The 18,793-nt window shown below is 31.3% G+C and overlaps 2 protein-coding genes across 6 annotated transcripts in view; one reads left to right on the top strand and one right to left on the bottom strand.

Annotated features, from left to right (window-relative positions):
* Window positions 1-848, bottom strand: part of LOC141446688 (sodium-coupled monocarboxylate transporter 1) — a 69,751-nt gene extending 68,903 nt beyond the window's left edge. The window contains exon 1 of the mRNA XM_074113353.1: window positions 706-848. The gene's annotated coding sequence lies outside the window, so the exon portion shown is untranslated. The remainder of the gene's footprint in view (window positions 1-705) is intronic.
* A 3,125-nt stretch (window positions 849-3,973) lies between these two features.
* LOC141446682 (DDB1- and CUL4-associated factor 10 homolog) lies at window positions 3,974-18,204 on the top strand. Of its 5 annotated transcripts, none has more exons than XM_074113337.1 (11): window positions 3,974-4,473; window positions 6,114-6,227; window positions 6,333-6,530; window positions 7,562-7,733; window positions 7,862-8,017; window positions 8,108-8,286; window positions 9,112-9,365; window positions 9,447-9,540; window positions 9,647-9,793; window positions 10,282-10,643; window positions 18,003-18,204. In XM_074113337.1, exons 1-10 carry the CDS (start codon window positions 4,262-4,264, stop codon window positions 10,631-10,633), a joined length of 1,878 nt encoding a protein of 625 aa, XP_073969438.1. In that variant the 5' UTR covers window positions 3,974-4,261; the 3' UTR covers window positions 10,634-10,643; window positions 18,003-18,204. The 5 variants fall into 5 exon arrangements, with proteins under 5 accessions (XP_073969438.1, XP_073969437.1, XP_073969436.1 ...); XM_074113336.1 differs by lacking the exon at window positions 18,003-18,204 and adding an exon at window positions 15,356-17,871; XM_074113335.1 differs by lacking the exon at window positions 18,003-18,204 and adding an exon at window positions 13,868-17,871.
* Window positions 18,205-18,793: the final 589 nt, after the last annotated feature.

Genomic DNA, 18,793 nt, shown 5'->3' with positions numbered 1-18,793 from the left:
GGTTAATAAAAGAAATTTACAGTAAAGTATGTTTGCTAGTCGCCTCCGTCACCGACACCTAATTTGGTAGTTGGACGTAAAGGCTGCCTGAAAAAATAGGCAATTACTTTACTTTACTTTAATAGAACCTTCAAAATAAACTAAGATTATGGTTTTATATTGAAAATTTCCATATTGTAATTTGTCAGTCACTGCATTTATCGATTTATCTTGTTGTTCGTATATCTCATATTTTTATCTTATCCTCTGACAGAAGGTAAATCTTTGACATTCTAACAATTTATTGCATTTATGGATTAACACTTATCTTCAAACCCAAATCAACAAGAGAGAAGAACGTACTCAACGCAACATTGACATTTAAGAGGGAAGTACCCACCACTTTACGCAGTAGTCTCCTCGAGACTTAATTTTGTAATTAGTAGTTATATATCTACTTATATATAATATCATATCAGAAAATCGTCGAGGGTTATTTTTGAGAAATTTTCTAAATACTGAAAATTCTATTCAATAAGTGGGCATATTCGGTCGACCTATTTTCGTCAAATGAAAAAATTTTAGTTACACATTTGATTCTCATTTTGGGGGGGGGGGGATTTTCACAATTTTAGAAGTCTCATTTACCTCGGATATCTACTAACAAACAATAAAATTGTGTTAAATAGAAAATGTGTGATTCAAAGAGAGAGTAACTATACTTACACATTAAAACATCTGACTCACTTATGAAAATATCGTGCACCATTTACGTAAGGGAATGTTAAATACAGAACGTTTAAAAAAAATAGCATAGATAATCTTAGACGCCGAATTCTAGAACTGATGACTTCATCCTCTTAATGTTTTACATAAACCTATAAACTCATTATCAACACACAAAACAAATAGTAAATAATACCACTTGCTTGTTGTTTATAACCTTTATGTATAAAGCCTCAAAGAATCAAAAATTTAATCTGTAGTGTTTACTTTAGTTAAAGATAGTCCAATTACTGATGACGAATACAAAGATTAGGATAAAGTATAAACATTTCCTAATAAAATAAAACATTTGCTTTGTTTTTCTTATCGTACCTACAAAACTTAAGAAGAATCTTTTATTGAACAATGACGACAAACTACTCAAGTTTCAAGAAATATAATTTTGATGACTGAAGAAGATTTTGTAGTTCTTATAGATCTTGTAAGTTAGTTAAAGCGGATGTACTGAGAACATAATCAATTTTTAAAAATTATCTTTACATTGATAATACCTGTTTTGAGGTAGAAAAAAAAGTGTTATTTTTTCTTACTCAACTAAGTATGAGTTTTAAGTGTTTATCGTAATTATCTGTTTTGTAGCCTGAGTCCGGAAAAGTAGTTATGAAAAATTGGCCAGTGTGACTTCTTCACCTAACATAAACACGAAAAGGAAACTTCAAATTTGATACTTAGTTACAAGGATTTAGTTAAACAGCTACTACTTTACTAAAATTTGTTACTTACTATTGTAAGAATCAGAGCAAGAGAAAGTCGTTTTAAGTGTTTATACCTGATTTTTGTTCTTGATCTAACAAAAGAATTATTTTTTACTTTAGTAAAAATCCCATATTTGAAGAAAAAACTGATTTGCCGGAGATTATTACAGATGTGACTCATTAAAGAAAAGTACTATTGAAGATTAATCATCCACGTGTAATTATATGATGGATTAAGTAATTCATCACATAACACTACATATGTACATTGTACATACAACCATATCCGAGGAGATCAGAAAATAAAACAACTAATCTTCATTTAATATTTACATGCTAGCATTGCATAATGAAATCGATTATAACGTTCAAAACCCGTTATGGCTGAAAAGTCAGTAAGAAGAAAATAGGTAGGTATTTAAATGGATTTTTGCTTATACAATTCGCCACGTATTTTTTTTCTTATTTTAACTTAAGATGCGTCAACAGCTGAGATCTTCGGGTGCGAAATCATTGCATTTTTAATACGCACTCTGGATAGTGTACTCTCCTTGCAGACAAAACTGTATGATTCTAGGACTCTAGTTCATCTTGTAATTCTAGGATTTTTGTAGCGTACAAAATGAGCATCGGCATAGTGAGGGTCTGCTCTCCAGGTTCACGAGCAGGGGGGAAGGTTTCGTGATAGATGACGCTCCATATTCCTAATGATTGCCTAAAATGGGAATAAACATTTTGTCGAAAGTAACTACCCACCAATCTAATTCCTCCTGACAGCACTGAGCATGTACTTGCTGTTTAACATTAACTTTTTAAAATAATATTCTGATTTAGTTCTTTACAATCTGGATATCCCTCGATATATATTCCAATCTATGACGTCCACAATCTACGTATTCTTAAGAATGAGGATTCGATTGTAAAACGTTTTTTTTACCCACATTTACTTTTCTAAAGCACTTTTAAGTCCTTTAAAAACTCATTCCCATAACATCTTCAAGATTTCTAGATAGTTTGCTTGCATAGCATGTTCCCTTGTAACTTAATCTACTACTTTTTTCTAAAAAAAAAAAAAAAAAAAAAAGTAAGTAACTTGATCCGAATTGTGAGTCCCAAGATAAGTTTCTTATAGCTTTTGGATTCTCAGCCACTTTTTTAAAAATTATTTTAATGAAAATTATAATGAGAGATTCTGGGACGTCTCATTTTTCAAAAATCTCTTTATTATAATCTATTTCTATTATTACTAACTAATATTTAGTCAAAACTTCCAAGTCAGAAGAAAATTTTGAGAATTGAGTGACTAGGAAGGATTATGTGTTAAGTATATGTCTATTTTTAATTTGAATCAAAAACACTAAAGATTTAAAAGGAGTTATTGTTTTAGTTTACTTAGTACTGAATCAAAATTTTTAATCTAAAAATTACTAAATAAATATTTCTAAGTAAATAAATAAAAATTCAGAATTGTGACTTGGGCTTAATGTGAACTTTGGGCTGGAATTAAAACCAATTAATTTTTCTTTTAAGAAAGATCCCTGGTGTTAATTTTCGGAACTATTTTAACTCATTATTTTATTAATATAGAACATTTACATTTAAAATATCTAGCATTAAAATGAATTAATTATGAAGAAAGAATATTGAGCACATATTTAAACTAACTAGTTTTCACAGTTTGTTGAGCTAAGGTTGATTATTTAAAAAAATGCTAGAAAAAGCATACTGTTGAGAATTAACTTTAACAATTTTTCCTCAATCTTCTGTTCGTATAAGTTGTAATCACACATGAGTTGACATAATTGCGGTAATATGCTAAAAAGACTGCTAATAGTCCAAAAAATCCACCTAAAACATCAAGAAATGAAGAAAATTAAGGTGGAGACATAGAATGAATGGATGAAATATTAAAAAATTATTAATTATTATTGAGTCTTAGTACCTATTTTTAGTTTTTAAATTATTTTAAAGCAAATATTAAAATAAAATAAAAATAAAGAATTCTGAAAAATCTTTGGTTTCACTAACCAAGATTTGCAGATTATACTTACGCTTATTTTCAAAAAATAACATCATTATCAGTGATGTAATAGACAAAATATTGGTGGCGCAAAGAACAAGGGCCCACCTGTGGGCTAGGTCTGATGTCTGAATAATGTGAATTATATATTTCGAATTATATTGTACGTTGAGTACAAAGAATTTTCTTTTTTTTCTTTTTTTTTTGCCAAGAAAGCCCTACATTTAAAAAATTAAGGTGAAGAGGCTTTCAGGTTTTATATATCATTGTAAGAACGGGAAAAATATAAATCTGGGATTCACAAATTTAAGAAAAAAAATTTTATACGTGCAGCAAACAAAACACAAAGGTTTGCCGAGAGTCTTCAGAGGAAACTGAAAACATTTTATACATTTTGGAAGATCATTTTCTGTATATTTTTATTTTATTAATTTTATTTGCTAGATATTGAATTTTAAAAAAATGTTTTCCCTAAATTTGTTTTTTTACTAGAGTACAACACTGAATGACAAGAAGAGGCTTCAGGGCAGGTCAGCTTACAACAGCTGACGTCCGTTATAGTTTGTAACTTGTGGTGTTCACGATTACATTCGTAATTTTGTGTATTTATTTATTTACTTTAAATGGCAGTAATTTACTTTTTAATAGCAGGCAAAACTTTTAATAGATATAGTGATGTGTTTGTTAATTTAAATGTTTATATTCTAACCTGTAGACAATGTTGACGTTTCGGATTTATTGTTTAAAAACTTATTAGCAAACGAATAAAGACACACACACAATGGAAAAAGTGAAACCTAGATGCTCCATAGGTTTCAGTTGTGCATACCTACGAAATCGAGAACTTGGTATGAAACCAAAACTTGGGAGCACTGACCGATTTATGAAAGGATTGTATACATCATTTTTACCATGTACTTATTGGGATCATAATGAAAGTTTACAAAATGCAGCTCCTGGTGGTATATTCAACTTAGAATTTTCTCCAGATGGGTAATGACTCAAATATCTAGTTGTATTCTTTATCCTAGTTACTAAAGTACTTGTTCGGCAGAAGAGGTTCTATTATAAACTCTGAATCTGACTCAAGTTTCAATGGTCACAATTTATCTGTGGTACCTTAATGTTTCAGAGATTTAGTTAAGGGTTAAAAATGTTGAACGGCTTAACTCTGTTGAGAGCCTGCCTGCTTGTTTGCTTGCCTACTTATATCACTGTTTTCTAATTAATGATGTATTTTGGATTCTATTCTATTATATTGAAACCCTGTAATGGTTTCCAGCATTATTGTGGTTATTATGTGCAGCTAATGCTAATAATCGAGTCACAAGTGTCGCTGTGACGTCTGCATTCTTAAAAAATTTAATTAACTTTCCCTTATAGCAAAAGTGTGTTCGTAATTATTACAGTTTTGTTATTTATGGATCGAATTCTTTGCTTTTTTTCTCTTTCTCTTTTCTTGTACTTAATCTCCTGAATCGGTTTTCCTTGTAATAATCTAAGCTGTTTTGTTGGATTAAAGCATTCAACGGGTTGAATGTCTAAAACAAAGTAAATTAATCTTAATTTGGTGAAATGAAGAAATGCAATAATTTTGTTACAATCTTGTTGATTTTCACTAAAATGTTTTTACTTTAAATATTATGTAACGTCTTTTGTTTTTTTATTTTTTGCTTAATTAAGTTTTACTGTTTATTTTTTTTATTGGATTAGCTGTAAGTTTTTAAATGACTGCTAAAGTGTGGTTATTTTCATTAATATTTCCACTTTTTTGGTTGATCTCCAGGGTTCGCTAAAAATTTATTAAAGTGGCGACTACAAAATCATGTGTTATTCAAGCTTGAGTGTCAGAAGATATGGTTGCCTTCTGTACTTAAATTAAGTTGTACGAATGAGTGGTGACAAATTACGAGTTTGCACTCAGGTGCTGAAAACTCGAAGCAGCTTCACTTTTCTAAAACCGGGTTAGAATCTCTGTGTATGATGGGAATGATATTAGTCCATTTTCTCAATTGAAGTCTTGTTTGGTATTTCCTTCATCGAGTTGCCATCAAATTAGATCTCTTAGCTCATCAGTCTCCTTTTCAAAGACTTCATGCGGCCATCTTCTCATTCTCCGCTTCCAAATACAAGCGCCAGCCCACATTTCTTTTTCTCGGATCAAATTTCACATAGTTCGATCCCTCTCTTCCCCCCGTCATTCAATCGAACATATACTGCATAAATACCTAAACCTATAGTCTCCTATATCATCTTCCATATTCAGTTTTAGTACCAGTTTTTCAGAAACACTAAGAGGAAATCATTCAGCATTTTTGCCCTGTTTTTGATCACATTCGAGGGCAAGTCTCTCATCTCGTAAGATTAATTTTAAGTAAATTAGAACCTCAAAACTGAATTGAATTCTGTAGAAGTAATGGAAATGTATCAGCAACTTTTTAGTCACAGAATGAGAACTCTGAACTCTCGACTTCTCGGAAGACCGTTTATTTTTATTGTGAAAATGTTATAATGTGCTTAAGTGTGAGTCATCATGTATGATAATAACTGCCTGAATTCTGAAGAATTTGACTAGTCCTATTCTTATCCATGTGGATTGACGAGTCAATAATCTTCTTGTAATTTTGTTTTAGATCGTTATTAGTGGCTGCTTGTGAAAAAAGAAGTATTTTAATGTTTGACCCATTATCAAGACAATTATTAAATACTGTAGATAATGCACATTTTGATTGTGTTAACTGTGTCAGGTAAATTAATGATACAACTCATATGATATAAAATGCTGTTTTTTTTTTTATTCAATTTTCTTTTAGTTTTTTTTTCATCCATAAATGAGCCTAATATGTTTTCAGATTTCTGGATTCCAGAGTTTTTGCGACTTGTAGTGACGACAGTACTGTGGCCTTATGGGACGCTAGGAATCTAAAGACCAGAATTAGAACATTACACGGCCATTCAAATTGGGTCAAGAATATTGAATTTTCCCAAAGTGATGGCCTTCTTGTCACTTCCGGTTTTGATGGTTCAATCTATACTTGGGATATTAACAGGTAATCAAAAATAGATCTTAAATATCTATATCTGGAATGGTTGTGCAGTAATTCAGGATTTTCTCGATTAGGACTCCTTAGACTTTCTATAAACTTGAATACTTCGAATAAACATAATTTATCCCTTTTATCCAGATTTTTTTTTAAGGGGGTTCTCAGGGAAGTGCTCTCACAGGCCTCCATATAAAGTGCCAATTCAATGCACTTGTTTAACCAGAAGCATAATTTTAAAAAGTAGATCTCTAGAGTTATTTTTTGGGAAATTTTTGGAAATAGACTCATTTCTTTTTCTCTGAACCTGAGATACAATTGCATTGACGTTAACTTTCTGGAATAATTATTTGACGGGCATTGTGGGCAATCGTAAGATTTCCACGTCACTTTGATAAGGGAAGGAGTCAGTGATGGAACTCTCTGTGATAAATCTTAAAATATAACTATTTTCCTCGTACCAATATTACTAAGCTACCCATTTAAAAATTACAATTTAAGAAAGTTTGTGAATTATAAATGTAATAATTTTTTTAAGATAGAGTTTTGAAGTGGTTTTTTTTATCAGATTTACTTTTTCTTTTTTTGAGGGGGCCGCGAGTTTTCTTATATACTACTTGGGCAATAATGGGATATTAATCGCTTGTAGAATAAAAAAATCTGTTTTGAAAGAAATTTCTAAAAAAGATTTGCTTGCAAGAGAACATTCAGTTGAAAATGTGGTTAGGCTGGCAAAGCTGGATTATTAAGCTGCACCGTCATAGCGTGCAGAATCCCTGACCGAACTTTTAATTTCATCCTTAAACATCATTGGTAGATTAAGCAGCTTATTATGGAAATTTCGAATTCACTTATTTTTTTCCTCCTCACACAACATTTGCTGACGTGGTTGGTTGTCCGTGACTTAATTAAACATACTTGCATGACGGATAAAGTAAACACATGCAATTTACTTGCACTATAATTAATGCAGTTAAGACTATCTTTTGATTATGTTTTAAATTTTTGTTTTTTTGTTTGTTTTTCCCCCTCTCCAACAGTTATACAGAAAGCGGTTTTCTTTATAATCGTGTATTCCATACAAATGGGCTGATGCGTACTCGACTGAATCCGGATGCATCCAAAATGATTATATGTACAACAGGAGGTTATCTCATTCTAATCCATAATCTGGATTTAAGGACTTTAGCCCAGGATCTAGAAGGTTTTAAGGTCAGTCTACTCCAATTTTAATAAGATTTATGTGTCCTAAGTTCAGTTAAAATATAATAACAATATAAATAAATGGTTAATAAATAAATAATATAAATGGTTAAAATATAAAATTTGTATTGTTGCAGCCAAACATGTACAGGCTAATGCAGCTTAGTCAAACAACAATTCCAGTAGCCGCTAATTTTACTCATTTATTTTCAAAAAAGCGAAAGAAAAATAGAATAGAATTTCTCACCGATTTCCCGGACGGTGATGACGCGGAAGTTGTCTCTTCTTTACAAGTAAATTGAGTTTTAATTCAGTTATGTATTGCAACCAACAGCCTCTCTATAAGTAGAGGACATTTAATATGCTCACCATTGTTTTGCTAGGTTCATCCTCAGGGATGGTGTGCACTTAGTCGTAATATCTCCAATGATGAAAACTCTGAGTGGACTTGTGTTCATGATATACAAGATCTTGATATAGATTCAAGTTCCCAAGAGGATGAAGGTAATTCTGAACAGAGCGCTGGAGAAGAATCTGATGCTGAATCAGAGCAATCTACTGTGTAAGTAGTTAAAGGGTTTCAAAGTTCTGTTGTTTATGTGTAAGTTTTTTTCCTATCGAGGTTTCTCCTTTAGAAGGCTCGACTAACACTTAGTGGAAAATGCAGAAATCACAGGTTCGTGTTTAGGATCACTTTTATTTTTGTTTCTTAATGAGAGAGGCAGGGAGCTTTGTCTGATGGTATCTGGGGATTTTAAAAGCGCTCCTAAATCAGTGTTGTAGGTGTTACTGGGGTTATCTTTCCTGCGTGTATTGAAAAATTACGGTGTTGTAATGCTCTACATACTTATTTATTACAGGTAAACCTACAATTTTTAAAACAGGACCTGGATTTCCTAATAAATACATTACAAAACTTCTTGGTCGTTCACTTTCAGGCACCATCTTTCCACACCGGGGTATGTGAGATCTTCTTCTATATTATATCACCTTTGCCGTGAGCAAGCTCGCCTTCCAATCATGGCCTTCTTTGGTAGCCTCTTTTGTAACAACCTAAACTAAACTGTCTTTATTCCTTTACAGGGGAACTGAAAAGTTCTTTTAGTTCATCGTTCCTACGGATTCGCAATTCCCCGTCCGTAAATTTTGTTTCTACTTGTATCTTCCCAGAATTTGGATAACCATCTCATTCTGTTGATTATCAACTAAGTCTCACAGATTCAGATCATCTCCGTGGGTCTAATAAACAATTAATTTCGCTTCTCGTGTTGTCGCAGATTCATTAAACTGAAACCACATTTCTTCAAAACTGTGATAAAATTATATTCCAATTGATTTATATTTATAAGATTAAGTCATTATATTTTGTTTATGTGTCAATGGCCAGTAGCAGTTCCAGCACGGAGATGGCGTCCATGGTTATAGGACTGAATTCCAGAGCCAGGGTACTGTCGAGTGCTGAAGCTGTGGGAGGACGTGTGCCAAGGAGAGTTCTACGACGACAGAACGCCTTTAGAGGTTTCAGGGCGCAGGTTGTACCAGACAGAGGCGAACTGACCGTCACGTCCACCGATGTCTGGGAAGCATTGGTAGCGATCAGGGAAGCTAGAGCAAGACGAGACCGAAGGCCGGAAGCTCCTGGTAGAGTTTTTGGACAGAATAATTTTTTTTTTTTTTTTCTGTAAAAGATAGTTTAATTTTATTAAAATTGTTTTTATTTAGGGGCCGAAGCTCTAGAGTCTCGATTGCGGATAGTCCGAATGCAGAGTGGTATAGAAGCCGTAAGAGCGTGGCATGCGGATTCTGATATTGTCCTGTAAGTGAAAGTAATTAAGGAAACAGGAAGTCTATTTATAGTGGTTATAATCGATTTTTTTTATTTATTTAAATTATTATTATTTCATTTATTTATTTATTTTTAGAGCTCGCGGGGATCCTGTGCCGACCAGAGCGGACAGCGCCGATGGTAGTGTCTCTTCCGGACTTAACAGTAACCCAGATGAATCCAGATCGAATAGTACCCACACTACTGGACGCTCGTTTTATATTATAAGTAGACCTCCGCACAGGTTAGTCAAAATGTTCATTTTACTTTCAAGATTTGTCACACGAACGTTTAAAGTTAGTATTTATTGTGTTAATTTTAATTAATTAGAAGACTACTGGAGATGATTCCAAGTTTTTGAAACGTTTCAAATCTAAGTGCGATAAATGAAGAAATAAATGAGAAACTGAAACCATCTTTGAATTTATTAAAAATTCTGTACCTACATTTTCAACGTTTCGTTTTCTTAGGGAAGAAGTAGATTTGGTCATTTATTCAGAGTAAGTGGTACACCTGAGGATAACCCAGCGTTAAAGCAAAAATAATACTTAAAACTGCTAGTCCCAAAATTCATCAATACGTAGATGGAAAGAATGAGACGTGCACTTTCCTGGATTTGGTGAACCTGAAGGAAAAGTTTAACTCATCATCTCATAAATTTATTTTCTGTCCATTTAACAAGCACCAATCAAATTTTTGGAAGTTTTTTTTAAACAAAGTCTCTCTTTACAGGATGAAAGTGCCAAAAAATCACAAGATACACCAGAACACGCCGCGACTCACCCATTTCATTGAAGAATCCAACGTTGGGAAAGGTTTCATCAAGGAGCTTTGTTTCTCAGCCGACGGACGACTTATCTGCTCTCCATTTGGCTATGGAGTCCGCCTGTTATCCTTCTCGCCGACATGTTCTGAACTATCATCCTGCGTACCTGAACACGGCCGGCCGGCAAGACTGCACGAAATTGGCACGAATGTTTCACATTCAGACATCGTCGTCTCTACGAAATTCTCGCCCAGACATTGTCTATTGGTGTCTGGTTGTTTAACAGGTCGTATTGTCTGGCATCAGCCAGTACTTTAGGCAAAAAAATGTAAGTAAAATAAATATTTTTTATTTTACTTAGCATACTGATTGTGGGTCTGCGTTGCTAATAAAAAAAATTGAGCTCTTTTCCCTGCTTTGCTGCTTTATTTTTGGATCATCGATTGAAAATGAGGTTACCAATCATTTTGAGGATGACGAGGAATAGATGTCTTAATGTGAAGTTGAAACTTGATATTTTACACGGACAGGTTGTTCCTTTTTGTCTATTCTCCCAAAATGGTGTTTTTTTTTTAATTTTTCGAAATAAAAAATTCAAAGAGGGTTGAGAATGATACAAATTTCACTTTACAAAACATAATGTTTTATGGTTACCCAAATTTTAAGTCAAAACATACTTGAATATCGTCTATAGATTAGATTGTTTCAAAGAGGGTTAGCCGAAAAGCGTACGCCACCTGGGCGAATATCTGTGTTTTCATCACCGAATAAACACTGATGATGGAAGGAAGCCCTTAACCAGGACATCCATTGCTAGGCCAATGTGGTGAATGTGCTTACTCAGAGTCAGCTAAGTTCCATCAGGGAACCTACTATCAGCTGATTTAAGGCAAATTTTTCGCCTGCTTCTGGCCAGGGTTATCTGACCTGTTTACATCTTATTTCTGGTCGGTTACAAGAAGATCATCCATTCCTAACCTTTCTCCAACTTTTTTTTTTATTTTGCTTACAATTTTTGCATTTAATTAGAAGAACATTCCTCTCCCCATAGTCTTCTACGTAACTTCAAGATTTTTTCTTTTTTGTTTTGTTAACCCTTAGTTTAGGCCAAATTGTTTTTAAAGTGATAGTGATAAGTGACACTGATTTGTGCAGAAGTTACACAAATAGAGAAAGGACAAATTATCAAGACCTACACACTCATGCAACGTACTGTCTTGACCTGCCACTTTTTAAAAGTAAGTTGCTTTGCAAGAACCATGTCGGTGATGCAGATAAGTGATCCAAAAACGTGACTTATTTTCTACGTTTCATTTCGGCCACTTACTTCCTTTTATTATGGGCTATGGGAAATATTGCGATCATGACGAATTTTCGAAATTGAGAAATTATCAGGGAGACAAAAAAAACCGTTTTAAGATCCAAGAAAGGGAATATTGTCGCTCTCAGGAATCACAGATTTTATATTTCGTTTTGGTGACTTCTGTAATCTGACGACATTATCCGAGCGATGAGAATTTCTTAACCGAGAATTCACCCATAAAGATCTAAACTCTTTTTCGGAATTTTTTTATTTAATTAACACGACGTATTGCATGGATAAGATATATTACTAAATATTTCCCCAGTAAAGTAGATACATAGTAATGCCACTTCCAGTAAAATGATCACAAGTGCTATTTTAGTATAATATAAGAAATGATTTGTTGATATTTTCAAAGGCGATTTTGTTTTTGTATCTAATGTCCGTAATTTTCACAAAAATCAATCGAGATAAACTATTTTTAAACTTAATACAGTAAATAATTACTTGAGCACTTACCCACTTTTGCTGGAAATCATTTTTCGTGAAATCGTTTTTTTAGGCAGTGATTCTCAATATTTTAAAAATTAATGAATTAATTTCTCTTGAAAATTTTTGTGTGTGGAAAATTTACGTATGTACAAAAATATTAAGAGTTTAGCTTGGAAATAGATTAAGTATAACGTTCCACTATAATAGTTGCGTAAAATCTATTAGTTTTATTCAATAACTGTCATTACATTAAAATATCCATTTAAAACAAATTTAATTCTTGTACTAAACAAAAATAAAATAAAATAAAGTTAATGCGAAACATTTGCTTAAGGTTCACCACAAACGAACGGCAATGCTACTCTCATTTTCTGTTAGCAGTTTTCGAATTTTTGGTGTTTCATTATTTTATGTAGACTCATTTTAGAAAATCAGTTTTTAACGCAAAATATTTCTTTTCGATACACCAGGAGATATTTTTCGAGAGGTATTTTTTAAATATTTAAGTTGATGTCTTACGATATATACGAGAATGGAGGATTAAATTAGTCTGTCGATTTGTAAGAGAACCTGCACTATTTAATTTTTACATTAGAAATGCTTAGAAACATTTATTCTTTTAATTCAACTTGAAACAAGTGTATAGATAGATAGTACTTTAGAAAACAATATTTAAATGATACCCCTGATCATAGACATAATATCGACTAAATAATCGATAATCCTTTACAACCAATCGACTAAGATTGTCGATATTCCTTCACAATCACTCTGTAGTTTTTTGTTGTTGACGTCTTTGAATAGTAAAACAATTTCACTAGATTTTAACTATTTCTACATTATTTCCAATTTTTATGGAACATTGTGATGCGAATTTATGGGATAGTAGTGTTTACGGAAACATTTTTAAGAGCCATGCTTTAAGATTCGCAGAGTATTGTCACTTATGGTGAGTGTTAAAGCTACAAATTTTCTTTAAATCGCATAACAAAAAAAAAATTAGCTAAGGAAGTAAAAAAAAAAGGTGCCTATTAAGAATTAGTTAAACTTGAGTTCGTTAACCTTGTGGTGGTCTTCAAAGTGCGCTGGAAGATAATGGAGGAAAAAAACTGAACGCACACTTTTTGTGAAAATTTTGTAGAGAAGTTTAATAATTGCATGAGGTAAAGTTTTTTCATTTAAAAAAAAAAAAAAAATGAAGCAGATTGTCGTGGAAAAGAACTCAAATCCTCTGTACCTACCCATTATTTTTGGATTGGCAATTATCTCAATTTTATTTCTGCTATATCCAGTGTAAACAAAACTTCTATTTCAGATATTTTGAAGCTTTCCTCCTAAAATATGATCAAATTGCATGTTCGATACAAGATTTCTTTCAAAATTCCTTTGCAGACCTTTTTATTTTATTTTTTGTTTTTTGGGCTGTACTTACTAAGAAACAGAAGACTATATTCTTCTCCAATTTTTTTTTTTTTTTTTTTAAAGAATTAATTACGCGAAGAATAGATTCTTTGTTTTATGTTAATCTTTCCTCCGTTAACTGATTTATCATTTTGTTAAAACAAAACAAAACATATTACAAGGTCAAAAAAAAAAACCCGACTCGTTGCTACTTAACCAGTTATCCTACTTTTAAAGGCAAGATTTTTCAGTTTTGTTAAATTACATTTATTGTTATTTTGTAAATTAAATTCAGAATATGTATTTAAATCATCAATAAATCTTCAATATTTATCTCTAATCAATTATATTTCTAGGATCTAATTTTTATTTTTTCAAAAAATGTTGGCAGACATTACAAGAGTGGAGTTAACAAAAATAAATTAAAATTTCTTGGAATATACTCTTAATTTGTAATTTTTTTTTTCTTTATAGTGAACTTTGATTGTTTGAAACATCCATAGAAAAAAAGTTGTAGATATGTAGTAAAATTAAGAAACGTTATAAAACAGAAAAAGTTTTTTTATATATACTACGTAAAGATAAACCATTTTTAATCATATTCTCGCATCTGCTTTAAAATAGTCAAAAATATGATATTATTTTGTAGGCGCCACGGTAGCCGAGCGGTTAGAGGCGAGGCCTGTAAAGCTAATATGTATTGTGGTACTGGGTTCAATTCCCGGTCTAGAGGCCTTGGATTTTATTTTATGGTTAATATGAGAAATTTTACAGTAAAGTATTGTTAGCTAGTCGCCTCCGTCCACGACACCTAATTGGTAGTTGGTGGACTTAATAAAGCCCGCCCTGAAAAAATAGGCAATTACTTTACGTTTTATTAAATTATTCTGTTTTTCTATAAAAGGTGGGGTAAATACACTCTGAGTTCCGTTATTGGCGCTCGGAGTTTTTTTTTTACTTTATAGAAGTTTTTCCGGATTGTAATCTCTCGTTTCGACAAAACTGTTTCTTCGTCGGATAGGGAGCTCTGGACATGCTCTTTGAAAGAGAAGAGCAACTAACTGGGATTCAACCTGTGACCTCTCTGTGTGGGGTCCTTTGCACTAACCACTTAGCTAAAACCTCACGTGGTGCCCACAAAGAATTTCATTTCCATCTTAATTAATATTTTTATCGAAATTTTTCCATTTTTGATCGGTATTTTTTGTAGATTGTTTTTTTTTTTTTTTTGGGCGTACAATGGCATATCACCACCATAAATAGCGTGTACACGCTCTTTACTACCCTTAGAAAAACATTTTATTCTTAAACAGTGTATAAAGCGCTAGATAAATATTGTAAACTCAAACCAAATTAAGTTTTTTTATAAATTGGAGTATAAAATCACAACTTGAAAATCTCGAAAGATTAGAAAATCACAATTTTTATCTGTTTTCTCTAACAATCAAGTAAAAAATGATTTTATAAATTTTATCTTCTTTTACCTGCAACTGCATTATATTATGGTTTTTGCCTTTTTAGATGTATCTTATCCACTTGTTACTGAATATTTAACACTCCTATTAAAAAAAAAAGGCACTTTATTTAAATTAGATTTGTAAAAAAAAAACAAAAAACAATCATAACTGCCAATATTTGTATAAAAATTGTTTTCTTCCCTTGTGACCTCAACAAAATTTATAGTTGTTAAGTCACAGATTGTCTACCGTAAATGAGGTGATGTTTACATATTATAAATAATGTAGTTATAATTTTCCATTTCTTTTAAGAAATAATATTAAGGAATCAGTTGTACATAAAAGCCCAAAAAATAAATGAATGTTTTTTTTTATCGTATTTTTCAGAATAAAAATATGTGCTACCATTATTTGTTCTTGATAAAACACTTGAGATTAAAATTGCTGTAACTTATAAAGGAAGAAAGGATATTAAAAAAAACAAAAAAAATTACTCATAAGTGTAAATAAAATTGTACATATTTATACATAATAGTATCTAAATTTAGTACGTATTTATTTGAAGAGGAAATAAATATTTAAGTAATAATGAATTAACTCTTGATAAAAAGGTTAACAAAAAAAAAAAAAAAGTCACAATCTGCCAAATATTTTGAGTAGCCTTATTATTAATTTATTTTTAAAAAAATAAAATAAATAAATCACTTTTAAATACTTATCGCTGGTCATTTTATTGTTGATAACATTTAGGGAAGGTAATTTGATTGCCAGGCCTCTTCATAATATCAATAAAAATTTGAATAATTTCAAGTAATTTAAAAAAAAAAGTATTTTAATAATTATTTTTAATGTCATGTAAAACTTTTTAAATATTTGTTTAAATTTATTTATTTTTTTTAAAAAAAGTTATCGACAGGAATTCTGTTCAATTTTCATGTGAGAAAGGTTTTAAATTCTGAATTGTTAATACTCCTTATAATTGTATCTGAAGAATCGATTAAAATACAAACGATACATAGCTTTGTTGATTGTTCAAATTTGAAAGTGTGTGTTTTCTATACTTCAGTGAACATTATTTTTTTTTAAATTTAATCTAGAATCTGCAATCGAGTTATCTTTATTAGTTTTTGTTTCTTTTTTTGTTTTAAGATCTTAGTATAATGACTGTTTGTATTACCTGGCCATTTAAAAAAATTTAAGTTCACCGAAGTTTGCAAAGATATTTATTTACGTAGATATAGCAAATCTGCCAATCTTTCGTTCTATGCACTTTTGCTATTAACAAATTATATTTTTTACATTATTATATCTTAAGGTTGGTAAGTTTTCAGTCCTAACTGTTTTTATGTATTCTTACAATACATATTAGTGCTACAGTCAGATCAGAAGACACACAAATTAGAGAGAGTCAAATGGTTGCAGTTGCATCTATTACCATGAGATGTTTTTTGCGTTGTCCTTGATAGATAGACCTAATCAAAAAATATCTTGAAACTACAGTCCCTTTTGTAACCAAAATGTTTCAGAGAAACATTTTACCTAATAGCGATTGGAGCAAGTCTATGTAAAATGCTCACATTAGCAATTTTGGGAGTTTTCAATTTTTCGTTGAATCAAACGTTACTATTCGCCTCGTGGTTGGAAATCATCCAGAGCTCTCGACATGACTCGGTCTACTTGAATAAAAAGTCTGTGTAAGTGTTTGAGGCACTAAGACTCATTTGATTCTTAAGTTTAATTTTCCATAATACTGCACTTGACTGACACCAGGAATGTTGATGAACATCACACTATCATTCTGTATCGCTCTCACCGATCTCCAGGGTGATTGTAGAAATGCAACACTTCTCAGACATTCCTTGATAAGGACCTTAATAAGGCTGGGATAATAAAAGTGATATGACATAAAATTTGTCTACTTCTTACCACAATTACTCCCTTCTATAGCTCTTAAAGGTTGGAAAACTCTAGGGTTTAGAGCCAGTTCTAACTTTCGGCCATTCCTTTGTAGAGAAAAGCACGCGAAACAGAAAGAAGAATTAGAAAAAGCTTATTGGAGAGGTTCAAATCTCTGGTCGCTTGTTAAAGAAGTTAACTACCAAAGCTGTTTATTGTTTATTGATTCAAGATAGTCTTCCTGCAGCTAAAGACCAGACCTTTTTTCTGAGGAAGTTGCATTATCAAACAAAAAATAAAAAATCGTGCAAAATAATAATTTAATAGTGAAACAATTCTATTTTAGTTACTTTTCTATTAATTAAGAATTAAATGATAACAAAAAATAAAAATAAAATGAAATACAACAGAAATTGTACACATTATCCTAAAAAATATTGTAGCTTCAGTGCTGATAGTTTTTGAAGAAGCAGCCTTTTCATGTTGATTCCATCTTGATGAAACCTTTATGTTATTTTCCATTTGTAAACGATCTAAAGACATTATATTACAATATAATTACGAAAGATTAAAATACATAATAAATTTTTTTTTTTTGTAAAATAATGTAAATAAAATTCAAGTGCAACCTCATGTGAAAGGTGATCTTATCTATAAAGTACTATTAAATTGCAAATATACCTTACTTGTAATTTTGAACGAAAAACGAAAATTTACTTTAAATGATTCTTTAAAAATTAAAACTGGTAACAAGTAGTTTTGTTACTTATCATAATTTTATTATTATTATTATTTAGATTCTTTCTTCTTTAAGAGCAGAAAATATTTTAAGTGTAGAAATCACTTTGTAAATTTAAATGTATATTTATTTGATTAGAGTATACGTCTGAAAAGAATTATTGTCTGGTCAAAAATATTTGATTGTGATAAGTTTTGTTTTTATTTTTCAAATATATATATATATGCATATAATAAAGTGAAATAAAAATTATTAGTAATATTTTCTACATCTGTACTTTTTTTTCTGAAGGTTTACAATTTTTATTTTTTAGCGAAAACAATGGATGGCCCCCTCGGAAATTTGAGGCGTATTTTAATCTACATCGTTTAGTAACCTGTTTTATTTTTATTTTTAAAGCTATTCAAGAAGAAGGATGCTCAAATCCAGCTTGGCGTCAAGTTAGTCTGGCCGTCCAATTCAGAAGAAACTTTCTTGAACTTTTTCTTTATCAAGCCGTTTGTTTCGTAGAAATTAACTGATTACAGAAATTTAGTTTGTTCGAGGAAAATGTATTTAAATAAACCTTACAATTAAAGCATGTCTAATTTGCTTGTCTTGCTGACATGAGGTTGTTACGATGGTATCTTGGTAAGTCCCATTGAACAAATCTGGGTGCTTCAAAAATATATTTTTTTAAATTAAAATATAAAAAATCTAAATAAAATAAATAATATTTAAATTATACGATAGCTGGAGTCATTTGTTGACAATATTTGCTACCGATGTACTGCCTCAGTCAACTACGAGCGCAGAGTGAACACATCCTCCACCACATCTCCTGCTTGAAATGTTGTTCTTTGAACTCCCTTACAATACAAAGTAGAATTTTTTTTTTTTTTTTTTTTGTTGACTTCTATAGAAGTCTAAAATTGATGAACATTTTCGCAGACAGCACTACTGTTTTGCCTGTTTTAATTTGGAAAATTAACAAAACAATGAAATTAAGTAATTAACTAGGATTATTCTTAAATAAAGAAGCACTTTTTTCAATGACAATTATTGACATTAAAAACTTAGGATGGAAGATTTGCGAGGAATCGGTCAAATAAAACAACTCGGTCTTTTTGCCAACGTTTCGACAAATATATTCTCTTCAGGGCGTGGCTATGCGGGTTGGTTGAGTTACATTTAACAATTTGCGGTCACGA

Source organism: Rhodnius prolixus, unplaced genomic scaffold, assembly GCF_049639745.1.
Source record: "Rhodnius prolixus isolate KJV_2025 unplaced genomic scaffold, Rpr scaffold_7, whole genome shotgun sequence".
Taxonomy (NCBI): domain Eukaryota; kingdom Metazoa; phylum Arthropoda; class Insecta; order Hemiptera; family Reduviidae; genus Rhodnius; species Rhodnius prolixus.
Note: the sequence above shows the minus strand (reverse complement) of the source record. Positions and strands in the feature narration are given on the sequence as shown.

Bases quoted from the DNA above. Each gene is read 5' to 3' on its own strand.
- LOC141446682 (XM_074113337.1), top strand. From the start codon at position 4,262: ATGGAAAAAGTGAAACCTAGATGCTCCATAGGTTTCAGTTGTGCATAC. The intron at 6,228-6,332 runs GTAAATTAATGA...ATATGTTTTCAG, and splicing joins GATTGTGTTAACTGTGTCAG to ATTTCTGGATTCCAGAGTTT. The intron at 7,734-7,861 runs GTCAGTCTACTC...GTATTGTTGCAG, and splicing joins AGGATCTAGAAGGTTTTAAG to CCAAACATGTACAGGCTAAT.